This window comes from Ixodes scapularis, unplaced genomic scaffold (assembly GCF_016920785.2).
Source record: "Ixodes scapularis isolate PalLabHiFi unplaced genomic scaffold, ASM1692078v2 PGA_scaffold8__174_contigs__length_109621045, whole genome shotgun sequence".
Classification (NCBI taxonomy): domain Eukaryota; kingdom Metazoa; phylum Arthropoda; class Arachnida; order Ixodida; family Ixodidae; genus Ixodes; species Ixodes scapularis.
In genome coordinates this window covers 10,512,712-10,532,822 of record NW_024609883.1, presented here as the reverse complement: position 1 = coordinate 10,532,822, position 20,111 = coordinate 10,512,712, and the positions used below count along the sequence as shown (strand labels likewise).

At 43.6% G+C, this 20,111-nt stretch overlaps 1 protein-coding gene across 4 annotated transcripts in view; it reads right to left on the bottom strand.

Annotated features, from left to right (window-relative positions):
* The window catches only part of LOC115322654 (histone-lysine N-methyltransferase SUV39H2), a 193,703-nt gene that overhangs the window by 83,614 nt on the left and 89,978 nt on the right, over nucleotides 1-20,111 (bottom strand). For all 4 annotated transcript variants that reach the window (XR_006076672.1, XR_006076671.1, XM_029983005.4 and 1 more), the window contains exons 9-10: nucleotides 14,644-14,745; nucleotides 9,084-9,239 (exon numbers count right to left, since the gene is read on the bottom strand). Coding sequence is in view for 2 of the 4 variants with exons in the window: in XM_029983005.4 (XP_029838865.2) it covers nucleotides 9,084-9,239; nucleotides 14,644-14,745 (258 nt within the window). In the remaining 2 variants the exon portion in view is untranslated. The remainder of the gene's footprint in view (nucleotides 1-9,083; nucleotides 9,240-14,643; nucleotides 14,746-20,111) is intronic.

Sequence of the window (20,111 nt, the reverse complement as noted above, 5' to 3'; positions counted from 1 at the left end):
GTGTAATGGATAAGATTTTGTTGGGCCTAACCAAGGTAGCGTGCTATCTTGATGATGTACTGGTGGGTGGCGTAGACCAAAATGACTGCAACCAGAGAGTCTTGGAAGTGTTGAAACGCTTTCAGGAACATGGCCTTTGTGTGAATCAGGACAAGTGTCAATTTTTTGTACGCGAAGTGCGTTACTTGGGATACTTGTTGAGTGACCAGGGTTTAAAGCCATGCCCTGAGAAGGTAGAGGCTATCAAAAAGGCACCCGCACCGAGTAACGTGACGGAGGTTAAGGCATTTGTGGGGCTGCTAGCTTTTTATGCTCGTTTCCTCCCAGACTTAGCTACCACACTGGGACCTTTGTATGAACTCTTAAAGAAAGACAAGAAGTGGCATTGGTCAGAAGAATGCCAACAGGCTGTAGACAGAAGCAAAGATCAGTTGTGCAGTGCTGGGGTAATTGTCCTCTACGACCCTAGTCTACCACTTCGAGTGACGGCCGACGCATCCAGCTACGGCCTCGGAGCAGTCTTAACACAAGACATGGGAAACGGGGACTACAGACCTGTGGAGTTTGCATCTAGGACGCTTACTGTGGCTGAAAAGAACTACGCACAAGTGGAAAGAGAGGCCTTGGCACTCATATTTGCGGTCAAGAAATTCCACCGGTATCTCTTTGGGCGTTCGTTCACCCTCGTAACTGACCACTACCCGCTAACGTCGATCCTGGGACCTAAGTATTCTACCACAGCCATAGCTGCTGCGAGGATCCAGAGGTGGCGCTTGTTACTTGCAGAGTACAACTTCAAGATCCTGTACCGCAAGGGCGGGGAGCTCGGGGATGCTGATGCCCTATCGAGACTTCCTCTGAAAACAACTGTAGGAGAGGAAAGTATGTTGAAATATTTTTCACCCACAGAGCAACCGCTTCAAGTTCTGATGTGGGGAAAGAGACCCTCAGCGACCCCTTGCTGCAACGTGTCCTTGAACACACCAAGAGAGGTTGGCCAACATCCGTGCAAGATCCAGGGTTGCAACCCTTCTGGCACAAGCGGGAGACGCTGTCAACGGACCAAGATTGCCTACTCTGGGGGATTAGAGTCGTGATTCCACAGGCACTACAGGCTGCGGTCCTCAAGAGCCTGCATGAAGAACATCCAGGAATGGTGCGTATGAAACAACTTGCGAGAGGGCATGTGTGGTGGCCCGGAATCGATGCCATGATCGAGAACAAGGTGCAGTCATGCGAGATCTGCCAAGCGGTCCAAAACGACGTTCTTCCAGTACCACTCCAGCCATGGAAGATGACCTCGCGGGTCTTTGAACGTGTTCATTTGGACTTTGCAACCAAGTCGGGAACCAACCTGTTTGTTTTGGTTGACAGTTTTTCTAAATGGGTTGAGGTACTGCCCATGTCTTCCACAACCGCACCCCAGACAGTCGAGAAACTTATGGCTGTCTTCGCACAGTTTGGACTACCCGAAGAAGTGGTGACTGATGGAGGCCCCCAGTTTCGAAGTGAGGAGTTCAAGAACTTCTTGAAGGATCAAGGAGTGGTGCACACCATTACGCCACCCTACCACCCGGCTTCGAATGGCGCCGCGGAGAGGGCTGTGCAAACAGTCAAGCGAGCGCTGCTCAAGCAGGTACTTGAAGACGACCTCCAAGGGAAGAGAAGGAATATCCATGAGAAGTTGTCGTGTTTCCTACTTGCCTACCGGACGACACCACACACAAGTACTGGAAAGGCACCTGCAGAGCTCTTCCTGGGACGGCTTCCGCGGACCCGACTGTCGCAGCTCAAGCCAGGTGCAACGTCCCTTCCACGACGAGAGAAGCAAAACAAGAAAAAGGAGCTGGCTGACAAGCGCAGAGGTCCAACGAAACTCTTTCAAGTGGGCGACAGAGTTTGGGTCAGAAATGTGAGGGTGGAGAGAGTAAACTGGACCAAAGGCATTTTAAAGAAAGTAATCAGTCCGGTTACATACCTGGTGCGGGTGGCTAGCCAGATCCGTTATGTGCATGCTGATCACTTGCGCTTTCGAAGTGAGGGCTCGTCCCGATCAGCCTTTTCAGAGAGTGGATCGAGTGACAGTGAGAGTGTTGATGAACCGGGCGAATGTGAGGTGCCTATGCCACTGAATGCTGGCAGTGGCCTAGCTGCTCAGGAAGTTCGACGGTCGAGCAGAGCTCGACGCCCTCCAAATAGACTGGTGTACTAGTGTTCCTTTATGTAAGTGTGGAGGAGTGTTCTGTATGTATAAAGCAATGTCACAGGTTCCTACTCTCACCACCAGAGTGCGCTGGTCTTTGCTCTGTAAAATGTGTCTTCGCCATATTAAATTTGTTCTTTGTGTGCTGCTGCTCTGCGTGGTAGCGTCTGTTCTTTGGCGCTTCGGCGCGACACAACAATATGCAACGACTTATTTCAACCACAAAAGTGCAAAAACTTTCCACACGCGTTTTTTTAAGTCATATAATTATGAAGCACTCGTTCGTGCCCGCCTTACTCGCCTCATACATGATTTCCGTGTTAAAACAGGCAAAAACTTCTTCAGTAGGGTTGATGTCCTTACAGAACTCGTTCTTTCCAAGGAAAGCAAACGTCACATAGAGGACGTTTTGAAGAGTTGGAAGGGGCATGTTCTTCTTTAGGCCTGACTTTGTGAGTGACACGTGACTAAATACCGTCTCCACGGCGGCATTCGACATGGGCAGTGTTGGGAGCGCGATGGCAAGTTCGGATGACAACGAAAACAGGGCTGCTCCTGCGCATCGATCTTGGCCATGTTCGGAATATTCATTGTCTGAAATCTGTTGTCTTTTGATATGGCTCATTGTGCTTTAAGAAACTTCCATGTTTCGCGGTGAAGCCTCTTTTGTTATATCCGGTACAGCACGCTTTATCGGGCGACATCAAATTCTGCAGGATGTCTTGAGTTGCCTTTAGTATCATTTTTCGTCGGATGAGGTGCTTCCCGTAGAAGGACGGTGGGAAACTCGAGGAAATAAAAGACTCCAGTAGGAAGCAGAAAGAACTTGGGAGCATAAAAGAAGCCACAATTAATACAGAACCGATATCGTCGGAGCTGAATCTAGGTCACTGTAGTTCACTTAAGGGGGGACATGGCCTCGGAATTCAAAATTTTCAGAAAAAATGTTTTTTTCAAAAAGTATATTTTTATGTTTATTAACTTCCAAAGAATAATTTCAGAAAATTTCATTTTTATACATGCAGGATTTATCTTACAATAAATATTTTTCGACATGTCGGCAGCCCTCGGAGTCAGCATAAAGCAAGTTTTGTGTGTTTTTTATTTAGTGCTGCTTCATACCCGTTTAACATAGCCAGAACATCTCACACTTATTAGAAGCCCCATTTAACCTAGATTTAGCCCGTAGAGACTTTCAGCGTTCAAAAGTATCAATGGCCAGGAGAACCCTTTACATCCAAACAGGAAAAATCCTGAAAATTTGGTATGAGCAATCTTATTGGTTGAGACCTGAAACAGGGTTTACGATTGGTCCTGCCCGGTGACGTGATATTGTGTCATCTTCAGTAACACCCTTTCACAGTATATTCCACTTCAGACCATATTCCTGCTTTGCCGCTCTTCCTTAGTATGATTTGCCTCTTCGTTCTTACCAGTTTATCTGTCAAGGAATGCCTGCTACAAAAGTTAGCTTGCCTACAAATGACACAAACTGGTAGCTATTGCCAGGGGAACAATGAAGTCTCAAAGAGGAAGGTGCTAACAATGCCCCAGGTGAATTTTGCCTACCTCAGGCTCATGCAAAAGAAAGAAACCTAAAGTTGAAACTTCAAATGCATTTTTCTCAGTTCCACTTTTTGGCAGGAAATGTGGTATGAGGAAATGTATCATTGGACATTTCGAAAGTGTAAAGATTTCATTCAGTGGTGTCCTGGACTGAAATTTCCTGAGGAACAAGTTAAGGTACTCATATTCTGAAAAAGCTAACTTCTTCATGACAAAAACTGAATATTTTAAAACACAGAAATTTGTTAAAATCTTTAGCACTTTTTGGGTGTTATTGTTTTCCTTTAGAATTGCATTTTCTACAATTAATTTTTACCTTAACTTGCACTATGGGTATTCTACTTCACATTAAAACAAACTTTCTGTGGATTGCAATTATTATATTTTTTAAATACATTTCCTCCTGAGGTCACTTTTTTCTGGAGATATTTAAGCACTGTGCGTTGTAGAATTGGCCTACAAGACTGAAACTTTAGATGTCATCAATCCTAATGGGGTTCAATTCACCCTGAAAGTTTGAATCAATTCAAGGGAACGGTTCAAAAGTTGACCCTCCCAGGCCATGTCCCCCCTTAAGCTAATAGGTTTTGGCATCACGCCGAAAGGGGGAATCCAGAAAGGGTGGACTGTCGCTTTGTGTCCATGCTGAAGTGTGCTTTGTACATCTACTTTAAACTAAGCAAAAAAAAAAGTGCCGCGTGAGGATTTGAAATAGCCCAAAAATAGCCACATAGCCAACCGCCAAATTTCGATGCTAAATGCATGGCCAAAATAGCCCAATTTGGCTATTAATAGTCCAACCTGGCAACCCTGACCTCGATTCCCGCCGCGCCAGAGTATTTCCGTGTTGCGCCGGAGCCCTTCGCCCGATTCCCGCGGCGCCCTTCGCCCCCTTCGCCCGCGCTGTCGTGACTCCTAACTAGTGCCGGTCGCTTCAACTTCAGGAGATAACGGCCGTCCGCGGCGACTGGGCGCTTGCCATGTCCTTTGCATATTTTTTTGAAATTTGCCTAAAATGGGGGGTGGGCGGTTGATGTGTCCCCTGTTTGTTTTTGAAATCATTCAAAAATAGGGGGTGGGCCCTTAATGTGACATGGGCCCATGCTCGGTATTTTACGGTAGGCCAATTTTCTTGAAACACCCTGTATAGTTCTAGAGTTATGAATCTCTTTACATTCAAACTAAGTTATGGGCTCATGCCCTTTCTTCTGATTTCTGCTTACCGTATTTACCCGAAAATAGGTCGACCATGAAAATAGGTCGACCCCTATTTATTGAGCCCACCGAGAATAAAAAAAAATAATTCAAATATAGGTCGACCTTTCTTTCTTTTTTTTTTTTTTTTTAAGGAACAGGGGAAAGTTAGGGCAAAAGAAACAAACCTTTATTTAATTTACAGCACTCTCAGCTAAATCACAGGGCGATGTCAAAAAAGCTTCGTCAGCTTGGTAGACATTTTCGCAAATCGGCAACAATACCTCACTGACAGCGTTGTAAAAGGAATGACGACAAGAAGAAACGAAAGAAGGTGGAGACGGGCGAGCGACGAAAGATCAAACACAAAGACACGAGCAACGCTGCGAGCCCCGTGAGTAACACGCGACCCGCCGAAAAAAACAAACTAAAGTAGCTCCGTTTTTTTTTTTGTTTGTTTGTTTTTGTTTGCGCGTTTACGCGGGAGAGAGGAATGGAGCGCATAGGAGGGCAAAGTGCAAAGTGCATGGCGCATCGCGTTTTTCTCCCTCCCCTTCCCCCTTGCCCAGCGAGGGGAACGCTACAGGCGTGACGGCGAAACTCGATGCCCGAGGAATGTGCGCAAGAGCCGTAGCGGACACGGGCTGTCGGCTGCTGCTGTTCGGTTGTTTTTGTGCATCAAAAGCTTTTTGAAACAAGAAGCCGCGCGGCTCTACCGCGACGCCGGCTAGGTGATTGATAGCTCCATACCCTCGGTAGGGTTTCAAATTTTGGTTGCGAATTAGGTCGAAATTCGTTGGTCACGATTATAGGTCGACCCTTAAGTTTTGACAACATTTCCGAAAAAAAAGGTCGACCTATATTCGAATAAATACGGTACTTGTCACTACTAGCGTGTTTATGGTTATGCATAGTTTTTATGACTTGTTTTGTAATTCCCTTCGTGCGTTACTTTGCTCGTCCAGTATACACTGGGAAAATTGTCTATGTTTCAGATCACACGTCAGCAGCTAGATGGATGGAAGATGCACATCCAAGTCCTTCATTGGATGAACCCACTGCCCCTGGTGAACGTTCACTTCTTGCTTCACCGGGAGGATAAGCAGTTAACATCATTTTTGCTCAAGTTGTCCTGCTAAAGGAGTACTAGAGTGTCCGTTAAATACTTTTACCTTAACCTCGCAGGGGAACTTTATTTGTACAAAACACGCATGCTTTCTCATTTCCTGCAGCATCAACTACTACACTGCTCTATTCCTCTTTTCTTGCCATAAATTAATTTTTTTAGTCATTCTCTTGTGTATTTACTAGTGTCTACTTTGCAACATCTTATTTATGAAGTTCTTTTCGACTCTCTTTGCAAGCTTCATTTTCTTAATTCACGCTTGCAGACTACTAATTATTTATTTCCAGATAATTATATTGTACATACAGTTGTTGTACAAATTTAGTAACCAGTGGATACTTGAGAAAATACATAGCATCATAGTACTTCAGAATGTTCTACAACATTCTGCATGAACGCTTTATTGACAGCTCCAGTCCTTGCCGAGGCTAGCACACAGAAAAAAAGAACAAGTGTTTTATATAAACAAGCTGTTTCTTAAGTTTCAGATGTCACCATGGGATTGGGTGCCCCTGTTGCCATTTCGACAGCTTCAGCCACAGGTAACCAGTTCTTATTTCTTCAGGATGATTAGCGATCAGCTCAAGTTCAGTCTCCTAATTCATCTGTCTCATTATTGTACAAGAAATCAGGATGAAAAGAACATATTTTTCAGGTTCTACTGGGGTGGCCAAAAGCAAGACGAAAACGTCGTTTGCTGTCTTCCGCTGACAGTGGCTGCCAGGCAACAACCCGCATCTACTGATGGTAATATTATAATTAAGAGAAAAACTGCCTTTACCTGGAAAGTACTAAGACTGTCATAAGGAAAATATAAAATGATTGCTCGTAGAAATTTTGTTGAAACATTCCATAGCTCATAATTTTTTTCTGTTTCTTATATAGTTAACGAACCTGGGCAAAACTCTTTTAAAAGTTTGCATACTCAATGCTCAAAAAGATCTCGTGAGATAATTTCACTAATGTTTCTTATACAGTTGTCGCTGATTACAACGGGCCAAAGAATGCACCACCGTTCAGCACCTTGGAGAATGGCAGAGTCAGTTCATTTCAGCCTTTCATTCAGTTTACCTTTTGAAATGTTCCTTTACGTTTGGTCTCTTTTGTAGTTCCATCTCAAAAGAGGAGTTACCATCTTTTGAGACTCAAAGGAAAGCTATTTATGCAAACAAAAAGGCAGCAAAGACGGCTAAAGACACCGCACAAGATCTCTGGGGCTCGAAAAAGCTCAATGAAAAAAACCTACGGGGGAAGGCTGGCCCCAAAGGACCGCAAAAATCGGGATGCTACTGCCCGCAAGGAGCTCACCCCAGAAAAGGTCTCCCTTGTCTTTGGTAAGTGAGTTAAGAACTAGATTGTGTCATTACTTGATACTAACATTTGTTTTTGCTTTACTATTTTCAGAAACGTCGGCACACTGGGGTCGGACAAAGAACGTAGACGTGTCAAGTACGGTAGCAAACATGAATACTGTATTGTCGGAAAAAATACGGGACACCCGAAAGGCTTTCAAGCGCAGGGCTCTTCTGCAAGTGTAAAACGGCTCACATGGCGTCTGGCCTAGCTAGGAAATAAACTATATTTTACTACTGCCAATTCTTTACATTCTCATTATCTGCATATGGTTGAACTGGTTTTCACGGTTACATATGATGCTACTGAACTATGGACAAGGGACTGTTCCTGGCTCCAAAGTGGTACCATTCCCAAAGTGGTCCCATTTCCGAAGTGTTCCCACTTCCGGAGTGGCCCCACTTCCAAAGTGGTCTCACTTACAAAGTAGTCCCAGTATCATAAACTGCTTTAAAGTGGTCCCACTTTGAATTTCCACCTGGGATTCACACAGGAGCATGTTCTTACGTTACATTGTGATACAAATGTGAGCCAATGGGACATCCTTGCTTCGTATGTCATGAGTAAAGGCCCGTTCACACTCTTACGACCTCTTAAAACTGGGTTCCTTAAAACTTTTTATAACCAGAGGACACACTGGCACCACCTATTAGGTAGCAGTGGAAACTTGGCAGTCCGGCATATTTTCTATTTCTCTTGCGCATTATCCTTTCTTTCTTGGCTCGAAAAACTTTTCTCAACGTTATAAACGAGCCTTTCTTATAGGCATTACACACATTTGACCTCAGAAATCCCACAAAACCTTCGCTCTTGTGAAACGCAGTTCCAGGGTCACCGCATAGATAGCGCCAGAATGCCAGTGTGTTCCCTCGTCGTAAGAAATTTTAAGAAGTTTTAACAGATCTCGTCTCTCTCGGTCGTACTCAGTCCCAAGAGTGTGAACGGGCCTTAAAGCTACTCACTGACTCAACTGCCACGCGTGATTGGAGCACAGATGTACTTGTGGCCATAGCTCGTTCCAACTACTAGTGTAAACAAAGCATAGAAAGCTTACCTTTTGTGCTAAATCAAAGCTTTTTAACAACAAAAACTGTTCAGCACTTCAGCACTTCTTAAATATGCTACAACTCATGTATACGGTCCAAGCTAAAGGTATTCAAGCATTTGAGTGCACCCAACATTTCAGCATCACTTTACAGTGCATATGCAAGGATTTTGATCATGCCACCTGTGTTACTCAAAGCGAGCTGTGCTGCCTGTGTCTGGTGCTGACCTTTCTTAAAATTTTTCCCGAGTCCTCAAAAGCAGCTACGGCAGTTTACAGGAAGTATAAAAAAACCTCTTCGACAAACAACGGCAATCGAGCAGAAAACGTGCCCTTCAGCACACAGTCACCCAGCCTTTACCAAGTTTCATGCAGCCGACTGTGTGATGTGAAAAGATGGCCGATCGGAAACTTCCAGTGGCCACATTTGTGGCGCAGTGACTCAGTGGCAATGCTCAATCCAGCAAGTTGTTATAAAGATCAGTGGTTATCTCCCACTTTACAGCAACAAAATCTTTTGAGGGCTGGGGTGAAGTTTAATGCATCCCACCAAAACATTGCTTTTGGCCATTCTCAAATGCACAGGAAGGACTCACCGAATGGTTCACAAAATGCGAGACGTTGCCGCATTTGCCAGCATCCACGGTGTAGAAGTTGTCGTCGCTATCGTCGTAGTCCAGATCAAAAAGGTATGTAATACCCTGTGCATCGTAGGTCCGGCCACGCCGCTCTGCTTCCTCGTTTGTAATCACCTGTAAGCGAAGCTGAATGTTAACCGGCCTCTAGCAGTCACTTATCTGGGGAAAGGGAGTTGTATGAAGGAAATAGGAGATGGCTTATCATCAGTAAAAATTGATACACTAGTCTAGACAAAGAAGGAAAGCCCAGAGCAAAGTAACAGCTGGGAAAACAACCTAAATTTTCAGTACCAAATCCCATCCCCCTCTTCAAACTGCTGTCTTGAGCTGCCAGGGAAAGCTACGCTGCCTGAAACCAGCATTCCTTAAAACTCTGCCTCGTCGTATACCGTATTTACTCGCAGAATGAACGCACTTTTTTTCTCGAAAAATCGATGCAAAGTTAGGGGGGGCGTTCATTACGCGAAGTAAAGTTTTTGCGTCTGTATTTACTCGCCTAATGAACGGACCTTTTATCCTGAAAAATAGAAGTAACTTATTATTTCTTTGCGCGAAGCGCCCGACCCCGTAACCAAACTAAGCTGTGCAAAAGAAAAAAAAAACTCCTTTTTTTTTTTTTTTCCTAGTTCCTTGTCTTTTTTCTTTTTTGCCGCCTTCCGCAAGCTCTCTTGTTTGCTTAGGCGTTGCTTAGGCGAGGGCCCTCCGCTTATCTTTCTTACCTCTTTGCGCGCTGCGCACGACCCCCCCCCCCCCCCCCCCCCCCCCCCCCCCGTAACCAAACTGCGCTGTGCAAAAAGAAAAAAAAAAAGCTAATCTTTCTCTTTTTTTTTTCAGTTCCGTGTTTTTTGTTTTGTTTTTTTCTTTTTGCCGCCTTTCGCAAGTTGTTTCGTTTGCTTAGAGGACTTCTCCGCTCCTCTTTCTTACCTCCTTGCGCGCAGCGCGCGATCCCCCGTAACCAAACCGCGCTGTGCAAAAAAAAAAAAAAAAAAAAAAATCCTTTTTGTTTTTTGTTTTTTTCTTAGTTCCCTGGGTTTTTTTTTTTTTTTTGCCGACTTTCGCAAGCTGTTTCGTTCGCTTAGAGCGCTTCTCTTACCTCCTTGCGCGCGGCGGCGCGCGAACCAAAAGTCCAGACTGCGCCGTGCAAAAAAAAAAAAAAAAAAAAAAAGCTCCTCTCTATGTTCTTTTTTCTTGCTTCCGTTGGATCTTTTCGAATTTTTTTAACGCCTTTTGCAAGGCGTTTTGTTCGCCTACGCTGCCCATGCATTCGCGACTTCGCTGCATCAGGATAGAAAAGTGCGTTCATTTCGCGCGCGTGGGGGGAGGGGGTCAAAATTTTGACATCCGAGTTGGGGGTGCGTTTATTACGCGAGTGAAAAAAAAAGTCGAAATTTTGAGAGCCGACTTGGGGGGTGCGTTCATTACGCGAGTGCGTTCATTGTGCGAGTAAATACGGTATGTCTTTAAAGACAAAAATACACACAAAAAGCATGCATATGCTATGACGCCAGATAGACTGAGTTAGACTCGCAAATAATAGCAATCTTGGCTTGGTCTCATGTTTAGAAAATCTTCTGGGTTAGCGCGTAGTTTGACCAGTGTCTCCACAGGTCCCGGCTAGGCCTAGAAATTGCGGCCGCTAGTTTCCTTAGAAGCCTGCTTCCAGACTGATGAGCACGTGGCACGTCGGGTGATCTGTGTTCAAGTGTAATGCATTTTTTGCAAAGCTAGGCAATAACAAAATGCGGATTTAGCTCACCCAACTGGTTTCTGTCAGCTTCGTTAAAACAGGGCTTGACTGTAGTTGGGCAAGAGTTATGGAAATGGTTTGAGTTTGTTGCGACATAGAAGATATTCGCGACTCCAGCGACCAATAGGGGGTGCCACCACCAAACAAACATGGCGGCTGGGTCCAGGTCGTGTCGGCTCGGCCGGGCCGCCTGAACGGGTGGTGCATTCAATTTAACAGATTTCCTTTTATGCAATGCCCAATTTTATAGGTATTTGAACTGAGACGGGTAAGTGTAGCCGGTGCGCATAAACTTGCAGAGCATTTGTTTTCCCGGTGTTTTTGTTCTTTTCATGTCAAACTTTCGTTTCGGAGAGTCCGTTCAAAACCGAAACTTTGGACTCCGGAGAGACGGTAATAGACTCTAATCAGTTTTGATCAGCTAAGGAAAGCAGTGATGACTACAGAATTGTTCCAGCGAGAGTAATTTTCAGCTAACTCACTTGCCTCGACCATGCTACTTATCTGTACGCGAAATTGAGCTTTTATGCATATCCGCGTTTAAGAAACAGCTCCAGTCGTCTGCTCTGTCAACAACACAGGCTGCAGAAAAATTACGAAAATTAGGCAAGCGCTTCTTGAGCCAAGGAGCATGTTAACCCGCTGGCGCCCCACTAAGCAGCTGATACTTGTATTTTAATTCAGGCTTTAGCAACAATCGAGAAGTATTTTGGCGAGCGGGTTATGTATTATATTACGTGTTATGGTCCCACTAAAGCAATATTTGTATATTCTTCGTGTTGAAATATGAGCTTAGTTGACTAGCTATTAGGTGAAGTGCTGAATAAAAGTATATTTGACAGACAGAGATCTACTACTTAGTCAAATGGTTCTAGCCGGTAGCACGGAGACGAATGCATACAAACTGAAGAGAGTCTTCACCGGAGATCTACACAGAACCTCTCTGCATTGAACTTGACTTCAAATCCTGAACGAAAAAACTTAAGTATTTTTGTAGCCAGACAACTTGAGCAATGTAGACGTATATTGCTGCTGGCTTCGACGGGGCTATAGACCTTTTCCGCTTACTCTCGCCCCCGACCGCCAAGTAGGCATATCCGGTATGGGCGATGAAAAAATATTAAAACGTTTCAACCTGCAAGTAGTAAAAAAATAGACGGGAGAGAAAACGAGAATGGGCGACGGTTACGCTTTTCTGCTAAATGCATTCTATTGGCGTGGCGATGGAAAAACAATGTTTTCACCCACACTGGAAGTGACGACAATTCAAGATGGCGGCACCCTTGAAGAAAGGGTCTATAATATAAATATTGGAGGCGCGATAGATGATAATGCCGTGACAGCTTCTAACTTTGCGAGACGCGCCCCCACCTTTGAAAGCAGATAATTTCTCTCATTAATCATATGCAGCGAGCAGGTTTTCCTGAAACAAGTAATTGCAAAATAAGCCCAACTCTTTCAGTGTGCTCCAGAGAAGCCAAGATGAATAACCAATGCACCGACCGGCGTGGGTGGCTCAAACTTGAAGCTAATCGAACACAACCAAACTCAAGAAAAGCAGCTATCGAACGTTCCCATTCCTTTGACTGCAACATTGGTGTTCCCTCCAGTGAAACACATCGTCTGTCGTCCTCAGTCCACTGTTCTACATCCTTATAAAGAAACCACTCATCAGTTGCCAAGTAGTCGTCCCTTTGAATGGGATTCGAGACAGACAATAAACCAAAGCGTTTTTCCGTGATTCCTCCCCATCCGGGAAACCGAAAGCATGCGACCGTGTGTTGTAGAGTAAACAGGCTTACAAGCACGTAATGGAAGGAAACAATCTACCGAGTCTTCACCACACTAGTGAACACTCAGGCAAACTTAAGAAATTTTCGGACCTTCGTCAAATTACATTGTTCGCCTCCTGCGCCGACAACACATGTCCGCGATCGCGAAAGCCACCAGAGACGCGGAGAGGCGCAGAGCGACCTGGTCCAGCTGGTTCCCGGTTTTCCCGCTTGGTGGCAGCCGTTTTGCTGGAGTCGCGAATATAACTTGGCACAGATCTTTTCTTGTGTTTACAGTAGACCCATTTTGAAATTTTGTTTGCGGTTGTAATATGCTTGCAAATTTGAATTATATTTTACCAAATGGCAAGAATGTCAGAACCAAGAAAATATATTATACTTTGTTAGCAATGTTCAGGCACTTAAAAGCACAAGGTTATAGCTTCCTAAAGTGGTCTTGACATATAAACACACTTTGCACTCAAAGATTTCACAGAAAGATGGAGAAAACCTAGGGTCACAATAATTCAGGCTCGGATATTTCGTACTTCCCATTATGTCAAGCAAATTTTAAAAATTTTGGTTGTCCCACTATATTTTCAATCTGTACATAAGATTAATTCGTTTGGCGCTTTCGTGTAATTGATACTTTTATGTTCTCATATACGACAAGGCAGAATGTTAAGGAATGCTGGTTTCGGGCAGTGTGACTTTTCCTGGCAGCTGAAGACAGTGACTTGAAGAGGAGGATGGGATTTGGCACTTAAACTAAAGCACGGTTCACTGTGAAGAAACAACACCAGCGGAGTTAAGGGGGGACATAAGCCTAAATTTTAAATTTTTCCGAAAAAATTCATTTTTTAATTTTGAGGTTTTCAGTTTTAGAAACTAATTATACACCCTTACACCAAATTTGATGATCATACGCCAAATAGTTACGTTGATATAAAATATTTTCAACACATTGTGAGGCAGTAACAAAGTAAAGGAGTTCAATGTTTGAATGCATTTTTCTCAGTTCCACTTTTTGCTGCAAATTTCATACGAAGGAATCTTTTGTTCGAAGGTGAAAGTATTCTGTTACCACAATCAAGATGTTTCTTAACTGAAATTTACTCAGGAATCGGGCTATCTACTTTATTTTGTTTTAAGTTGAAGTCCTCAGTGAGAAAAAACTAAGTTTCCAAAAATTGACAGATGACAGATATGCATCTCATAGTTTGAGGTAATAACTCTTCCTGAAATATTTACATTTAAGTTATTAAAACTAGATAGCCCGAGGTCCCATATCCCCCACTTTATATTCCAGCAGTCAAAATGGTGCGTAATAGCTTGATTTGCATATCATAGATTTCTTAATGAAAAGTGACACATCATCTTATGCAGGTATGTAAATTTGTCCTAGAGAGCTGAAAGTTTGCACAGTACACCTACATCTGAAGATAAATCTCCCCTGCAAATTTCATTCCAATCACTTGAGTAGTTCAAAAGTTTGACCTCTAGCCAGTGTCCCCCCTTAATTTCCACAGGTGTTGCTTCTCTGCAGTGCATTGGTGCTCCGTAAGAAGTGTGCTTAAGTCCACAATGAACAACTTGTTTACTAGATGAAGAAGCTTAATTTTGTTTCGAGGTGTCATGCGCTGTCTAACAGGCAATGGTAGACAACATTTTTGAGAGATGAATAAACATTTCTCATACATTTCACCAATGTCTCACGTGTGGCACACCTGCTTATGATTAGTAGGCCTGTGCAGAGGAAATCGTCAAATGTCTGCCTTGCTTGTGTAGCCATCCATATAACAAATCATAACTTTATCTTGAATCATATTTAGATGAATTTCTGATAATTCAAACAAAATTTGTGGCTTCCTGGAGCTTGAAGTAATGAGTGTACTGTAGCAAATGTCTCCATGACTAAAAGAGAGAAATGGTACTAGACTCAGGGGAGCGTACGGAAAGTTAAACACGTGATCTCACATATTCATTAACTGCAGCTCACCTCTCCGAAGTACTCAAACAAGAATGCGCCCTTCTTGATCCTCCTCTCAGTCCGAACACCCCATCCACGCTTGTTGGTTGTCCGGAATATCGTCAGAGGCACCTGAGAAGGAAGCAAACAAAAACTTTCAGCCTTTCCACTCTGGTGAAGAAGGAAGACCAGCAAAGCTGTACTATGATGGGACGACCTCAAGGATGCAACCTCAAGGACAACGCCTAGAGGACGACATCAAGGATGACCTCAAGGACGTCTACGACGACCTCGAGAACAACCTCAGGGACGATGTCTAAGACGACCTCAAGGACGACGCCTAGGACGACCTGAGGGACGACGTCGAGGACGATTTTAAGGACGGCCTCAAAGACGACTTCTAGGACAACCTCAAGGATGACTTCTAGGATGACCTCGAGAACAACGTCTAGGACGATTTAAGGACGACTTCCAGGACAACCTTTAGGACGACTTCCAGGACAACCTTTAGGACGACCTCAAGGACGACTTTAGGACAACCTTTAGGACGACCTTAAGGATGACTTCTAGGACGACCTCGAGGACAATGTCTAGGACGACTTTTAGGATGACCTCAAAGATGACTTCTTGGATGACCACGAGGACAACTTCTCAAACAACCTCAAGGACGACGTCTAGGACGACCTAGAGGACAACATTTAGGATGATGCCTAGATAAATTCAGCCTTTCCACTCTGGTGAAAACCAGAATGGAAAGGCTGGAAAGGTTGCCGCCATCTATGAGCAAGGCCGGCAAGCTGGTTGCCGCCGTCGCTCATAGATGCCGGTAGCTGTCCAGACTTTTGTGTCGACATTTGTTTGGTACCGAACACGATTCTCGGGAATCTAGCCCTTAACAGCTCCGCGGTAAAATCATTAGTATGGCTGTGCAAATACTGTATTTAAATTTTCCAAGACAAAATATAATGCAAAAAACTGGCTTTCAAGAATCAAATCGAATCTGCACACAATAAAAAACAGTCAAGATATTTGGCAAAGTTGCATATTTTTAAACCTGTTGTTATGTGCGCTGCAAACAGGGCTGCGCATATTGAGCTTGTAAGCGACTTGATGATTCAAACTTTCATTAGTAAAACATATAAAATAGCGCAACAGAAAGACAAGGACAAGAAGTATACAGGACAGGCGCTGTCCTGTATACTTCTTGTCCTTCTGTTGCGCTATTTTATATGTTTTACTAAGATGAACCAACTAGCCCAACAACGTACCCTACCAAACTTTCATTCTAGCTTTCAGGCAATTTATTTCTTGGAGAGGAATGTCATGTAATAATGACAGACAATGCAACAACATTCGAACGAGCAAACTGTGAGCTGACTGGACTATGTAACTGTGTACGCGGTGAGGAAGTCACTGCCATGTCCACGTCTCTTTGAGTTGAGTGGTCCTTTATTGGTAAAAAAGCCGCAATCGAGGCCATACTCAACTCCCGACCTTTGACATCTGTCTATTAGGAGGTTTCAAAACCATCACCTCTCATTCTGGCAAACGTCAATATAAGAAAGCGACTGACAATGCTGCCCCACAGCAAACATGCTATCATTGTAAATTCAAACTCTGCTGACATTCAAAGGTGGAAGAACAGGCAGAAAGTAACTGATGACTTTGGTAGAGATTGAATAGGGAATACTTTAAGAAACTATTTTCTGCTGACCATTGTCGCCCTAACCTGTCACACAGTGTAAAGGAGGGTGATTTTGTTTTGGTGCATGAACATTTGCTACCCCGACAGTATTGGAAAATGGTTCGGATTGCACAAACGTTCCCAGGGCGTGACGGCAAGGTGAGGTCTCACTGTACAAGATTACCATACGGTAAAGTTATCTATCGACCTATTCAGCTCTTGTACCCACTAGAATCTTTGAATAAATGAGCAGAAAACTGTTCATTGAGGGGGGCGATGTTTGTTGTATATCTTTGGAATAGCCTGCTTACCCAGTTGTAAGCAGGGAAGAAGCCTTTTTTTTGTCATGAGAAAAGGTACAAAACAGACAGACGAGAACGAAGCATAACGGTTACCAAGGGTTCACCATTGAACTTCCCATCTTTATGTGAATATTGTACATAAACCTTTTCTTATCGTTCTCAATTACAACCTTATACACACATCGAACATTGGAATCCATAAGATTCCAATATCAAATATTGGGTGGTCATTGACACCCAGTTGGATAAAATAAAAACTACTTCTAACAGATTTCCAATAAGCTTCCACTATTGACAAGTAATGGGTAATCATTAGCATCCCATTGTATAATTTGGATATCATTTCAAATAAAATGCCAATGAGCTTGCAATCTTGTCGAATATTGAGCAGTCATTGGCACCCAACTGGATAATTTGAAGCCACTTACAATGGAGTGATAATAAGCTTCCAATGCTGGAAAATACTGGGTAGTTATTGACATGGGAAAAAATGGATACCACTTCCAATCAGGTGCCAATAGGATCCAATGTTGTAAATATTGGGCAATCATTGGCATCCCATCAGATAAATTAGATAATAATACTTCTAATGAACTTCTAATAGGCTTCCAGTATCGACCAATATTGGGCAATCATTGGGACCCCATTGGATATCAGATAAAGTGCCAATTGGCTTCCAATGTAGCCCAATATTGGGTATTCATTGGCACCTCACTGGATATATTGGAAAACACTTCCAATGAAGTGCCAGTAAGCTTCCAATGTTGCCAAATATTAAGTGGTCATTGGCATCCAAAATTATCATTAACACCATAGAAGATGTTAATTTGTACCACTCAGGTTAGTCACCCAAAATATCACCTTCTGCCACACTAACAAGTTTTATTTAAATCATTCAATTGAAAAATAAATGACAATCGCTTGCTTGTGCTAGAGAGCCTTGCAAAGACTAAGGTCCGGTCACAACTGTGCAGCCTTTTTTTGAGCAAAACTTTGAAATTGCGAGACGTTCTCAAAGTATTGAGCGCATACTAATGAAGTGTTTCACCTAAAACAGAGAACGGTGCATTAAAACAAACAGAACAATTAGTGCAATCTGTGCCAGTGCAAGCATTTGTTAAATTATCCTAATTAATGAAATTCGTAGTCTCAAATCCATATGGCAGGTTAAACAGAAAGACTATATTCCTATTTTTTGCTAAATCTTAAAACTCGTTAGCACCCATGATTTTACAAGCCAAGCCACACAAGCGAGTCAAAGATTCTGCATTCCAATGTTACCAAATATTTTCAAACTTGACGGCTGGTTTTAACGCTGAAAATTTGCCGTGCTTAATTTTTAGTGATTTTTTCTGCATAAATATCATTTAACGTGACAGAGTGACACTCTTTCAGGGCACTTCTTTTGACATGAAAGCAATCTCCACGTTGTTTGTTTTCAGGAGGGTGCTCCAAGGTAACGCTAATCCCCTGACCTTGAGCGAGGCCCATTGTGGTGCCTTAACCTTTTTATACTTCGTTCGTCCTTAAGCTCACAGTGCAGTAGAAGTTTTGTGCTCGTCGGCCCAGTAACACGTCTATCTTTTGCCACATAACCACGCCCTTGTTCATACCCACTTGCAGAGAAAGGGGAGGTGATGAAAGTGGTTGATTGGTACAGGTGAACTCATAGCTCTTACCACGCTGTCAGCTTAGGGGTGAATGAAGTATCAAGAGTTTTTCAAAGTCCCCAAAAAAAGAGGCAAAGAGAAAAAGAATGCAGACCGCAGAATGAGAAGAAAGAAACTTTTATCTTCAGTTTCTGCATGAAACGTAAAGCAACATACGCTACGAGCCACATTAGCCATTCCAGTGCTTTGCGAGAGTGACACGTGACTTCACACTACGCACGTCGCTCCGCACTACCGAAAGGACTCGTGACACCTTCTGAACATTGGATTGGCTGTGATGGGTCGTAGTGTCCATTGCGGAGGTGAAGACCCTCCCTGCCTTTGAGAGAGGTATGCACACCGTAGAAGCTGTGTTTGGGGGTAAGTTGCATATTTTGCGTCAATCAGCACTACTGTCAAGGCTGCTGTGTTGAGTGTCTCTCTAGACTAATTCTAGCACGCTGTGTGCTCTATTGTTATAACTTTGTATGGAGAAGTGGATTACCAGCTGAGACGTGTTCTTCAAGAAAAGTGACTGCGATACCTTTGAGAAGGCTGACGTTGGCATGTTTCTCAGGTTGGTGAATTTATTCTGCCAATAGAGTTCCAGTGAAGTTTAATTATTCACCTAAAATATCACAAATCCTGTTTTGCCTAATATTGTGATACTAATACCTTTAAAATTTGCTAACAATTTATGATTGTGTCGAACAAATAAACAACTTGTTGCAACATTTTAGTTCTCTACAGCTGTAATTTGTTGACTTTACTAACTGTTAAATTGGAGAATTGTTTGGTTTCAGCTGGGGAGAGTCAGCTGAAACAAAGTGTTTGCACTCGTGACATACATAATCACAATTAATTTGCCTACGAACAATTTATACTTTGAAGGAGGGCTCATACAATGGTAAGTGTTCTTCCTCCCCACCCTTAGGGAAACAATGCAATGCCAGACAGGCAAAAAATTAATAGTGCAAGTGACCAATAGAGCAGGAAAAGGCAGGTACAAATGCAACATGGCAACTTTACCCTCTTCACTTCTGCTACCTTTTCCTCTGCTGAGGCACCCCTTCAGTAGGGGGAGCGATGCCATGCAAGACAAGGAGACATATATAGTGAAGGTGGCCAAAGAAACATAGAGCACAGTTGCAAATCTGAAAAGGGCAACTCTACCCTTTTCACTTGTGCTACCTTTCCACTCTACTGGGGCACCCCTTTAACCTTCACGTTTAGGGGAAGTGAGGCCACACAACACAAGAAGGCATAGTGTAGGTGGCCAATGGAATACATAGAGTGAAGTTGCAAATCTAGACAGGGCAACTCTAGCCTCCCCACTTGCAGAAACTTCTCTGCTCCACTGAGGCACCTCTTCCACCTCCACTCTTAGGGGGAGCAATGCCACTCAAGACAAGGATACATAGCACAGGTGGTCAAAGGAAAAAATAAAGTGCAGTTGCAAACCTGGAAAGGGAAACTTTACCCTCTCCTCTTGTGCTACCTTTCCACTATACTAAGGCACCCCTTTAGCATTCACTTTTAGGAGGAGCGATGCCAGACAAGACAAGAAGGCACAGTGCAGGTGGTCAATAGAAAACAGTACAGTTGCAAACATAGAAAGGGCAACTACCCTCTCCACTTGCACAACCTTCTCCAATCTGCTGGGGCACCCCTTCCACCTCTCCTCTTAGGAGAGATGCCACGCAAGATAAACAGATGCAGACAGTGCAGGTGGCCAGAGGAACAGTGTTACAGTTGCAAATCAAGAAAGGAGAACTCTACCCTCTCTACTTATGCTATGTTCTCAAGTTTATTGGGGCAACTTTTTACTTATAGGCAGAGTGATGCCACACAAGACAAGCAGAT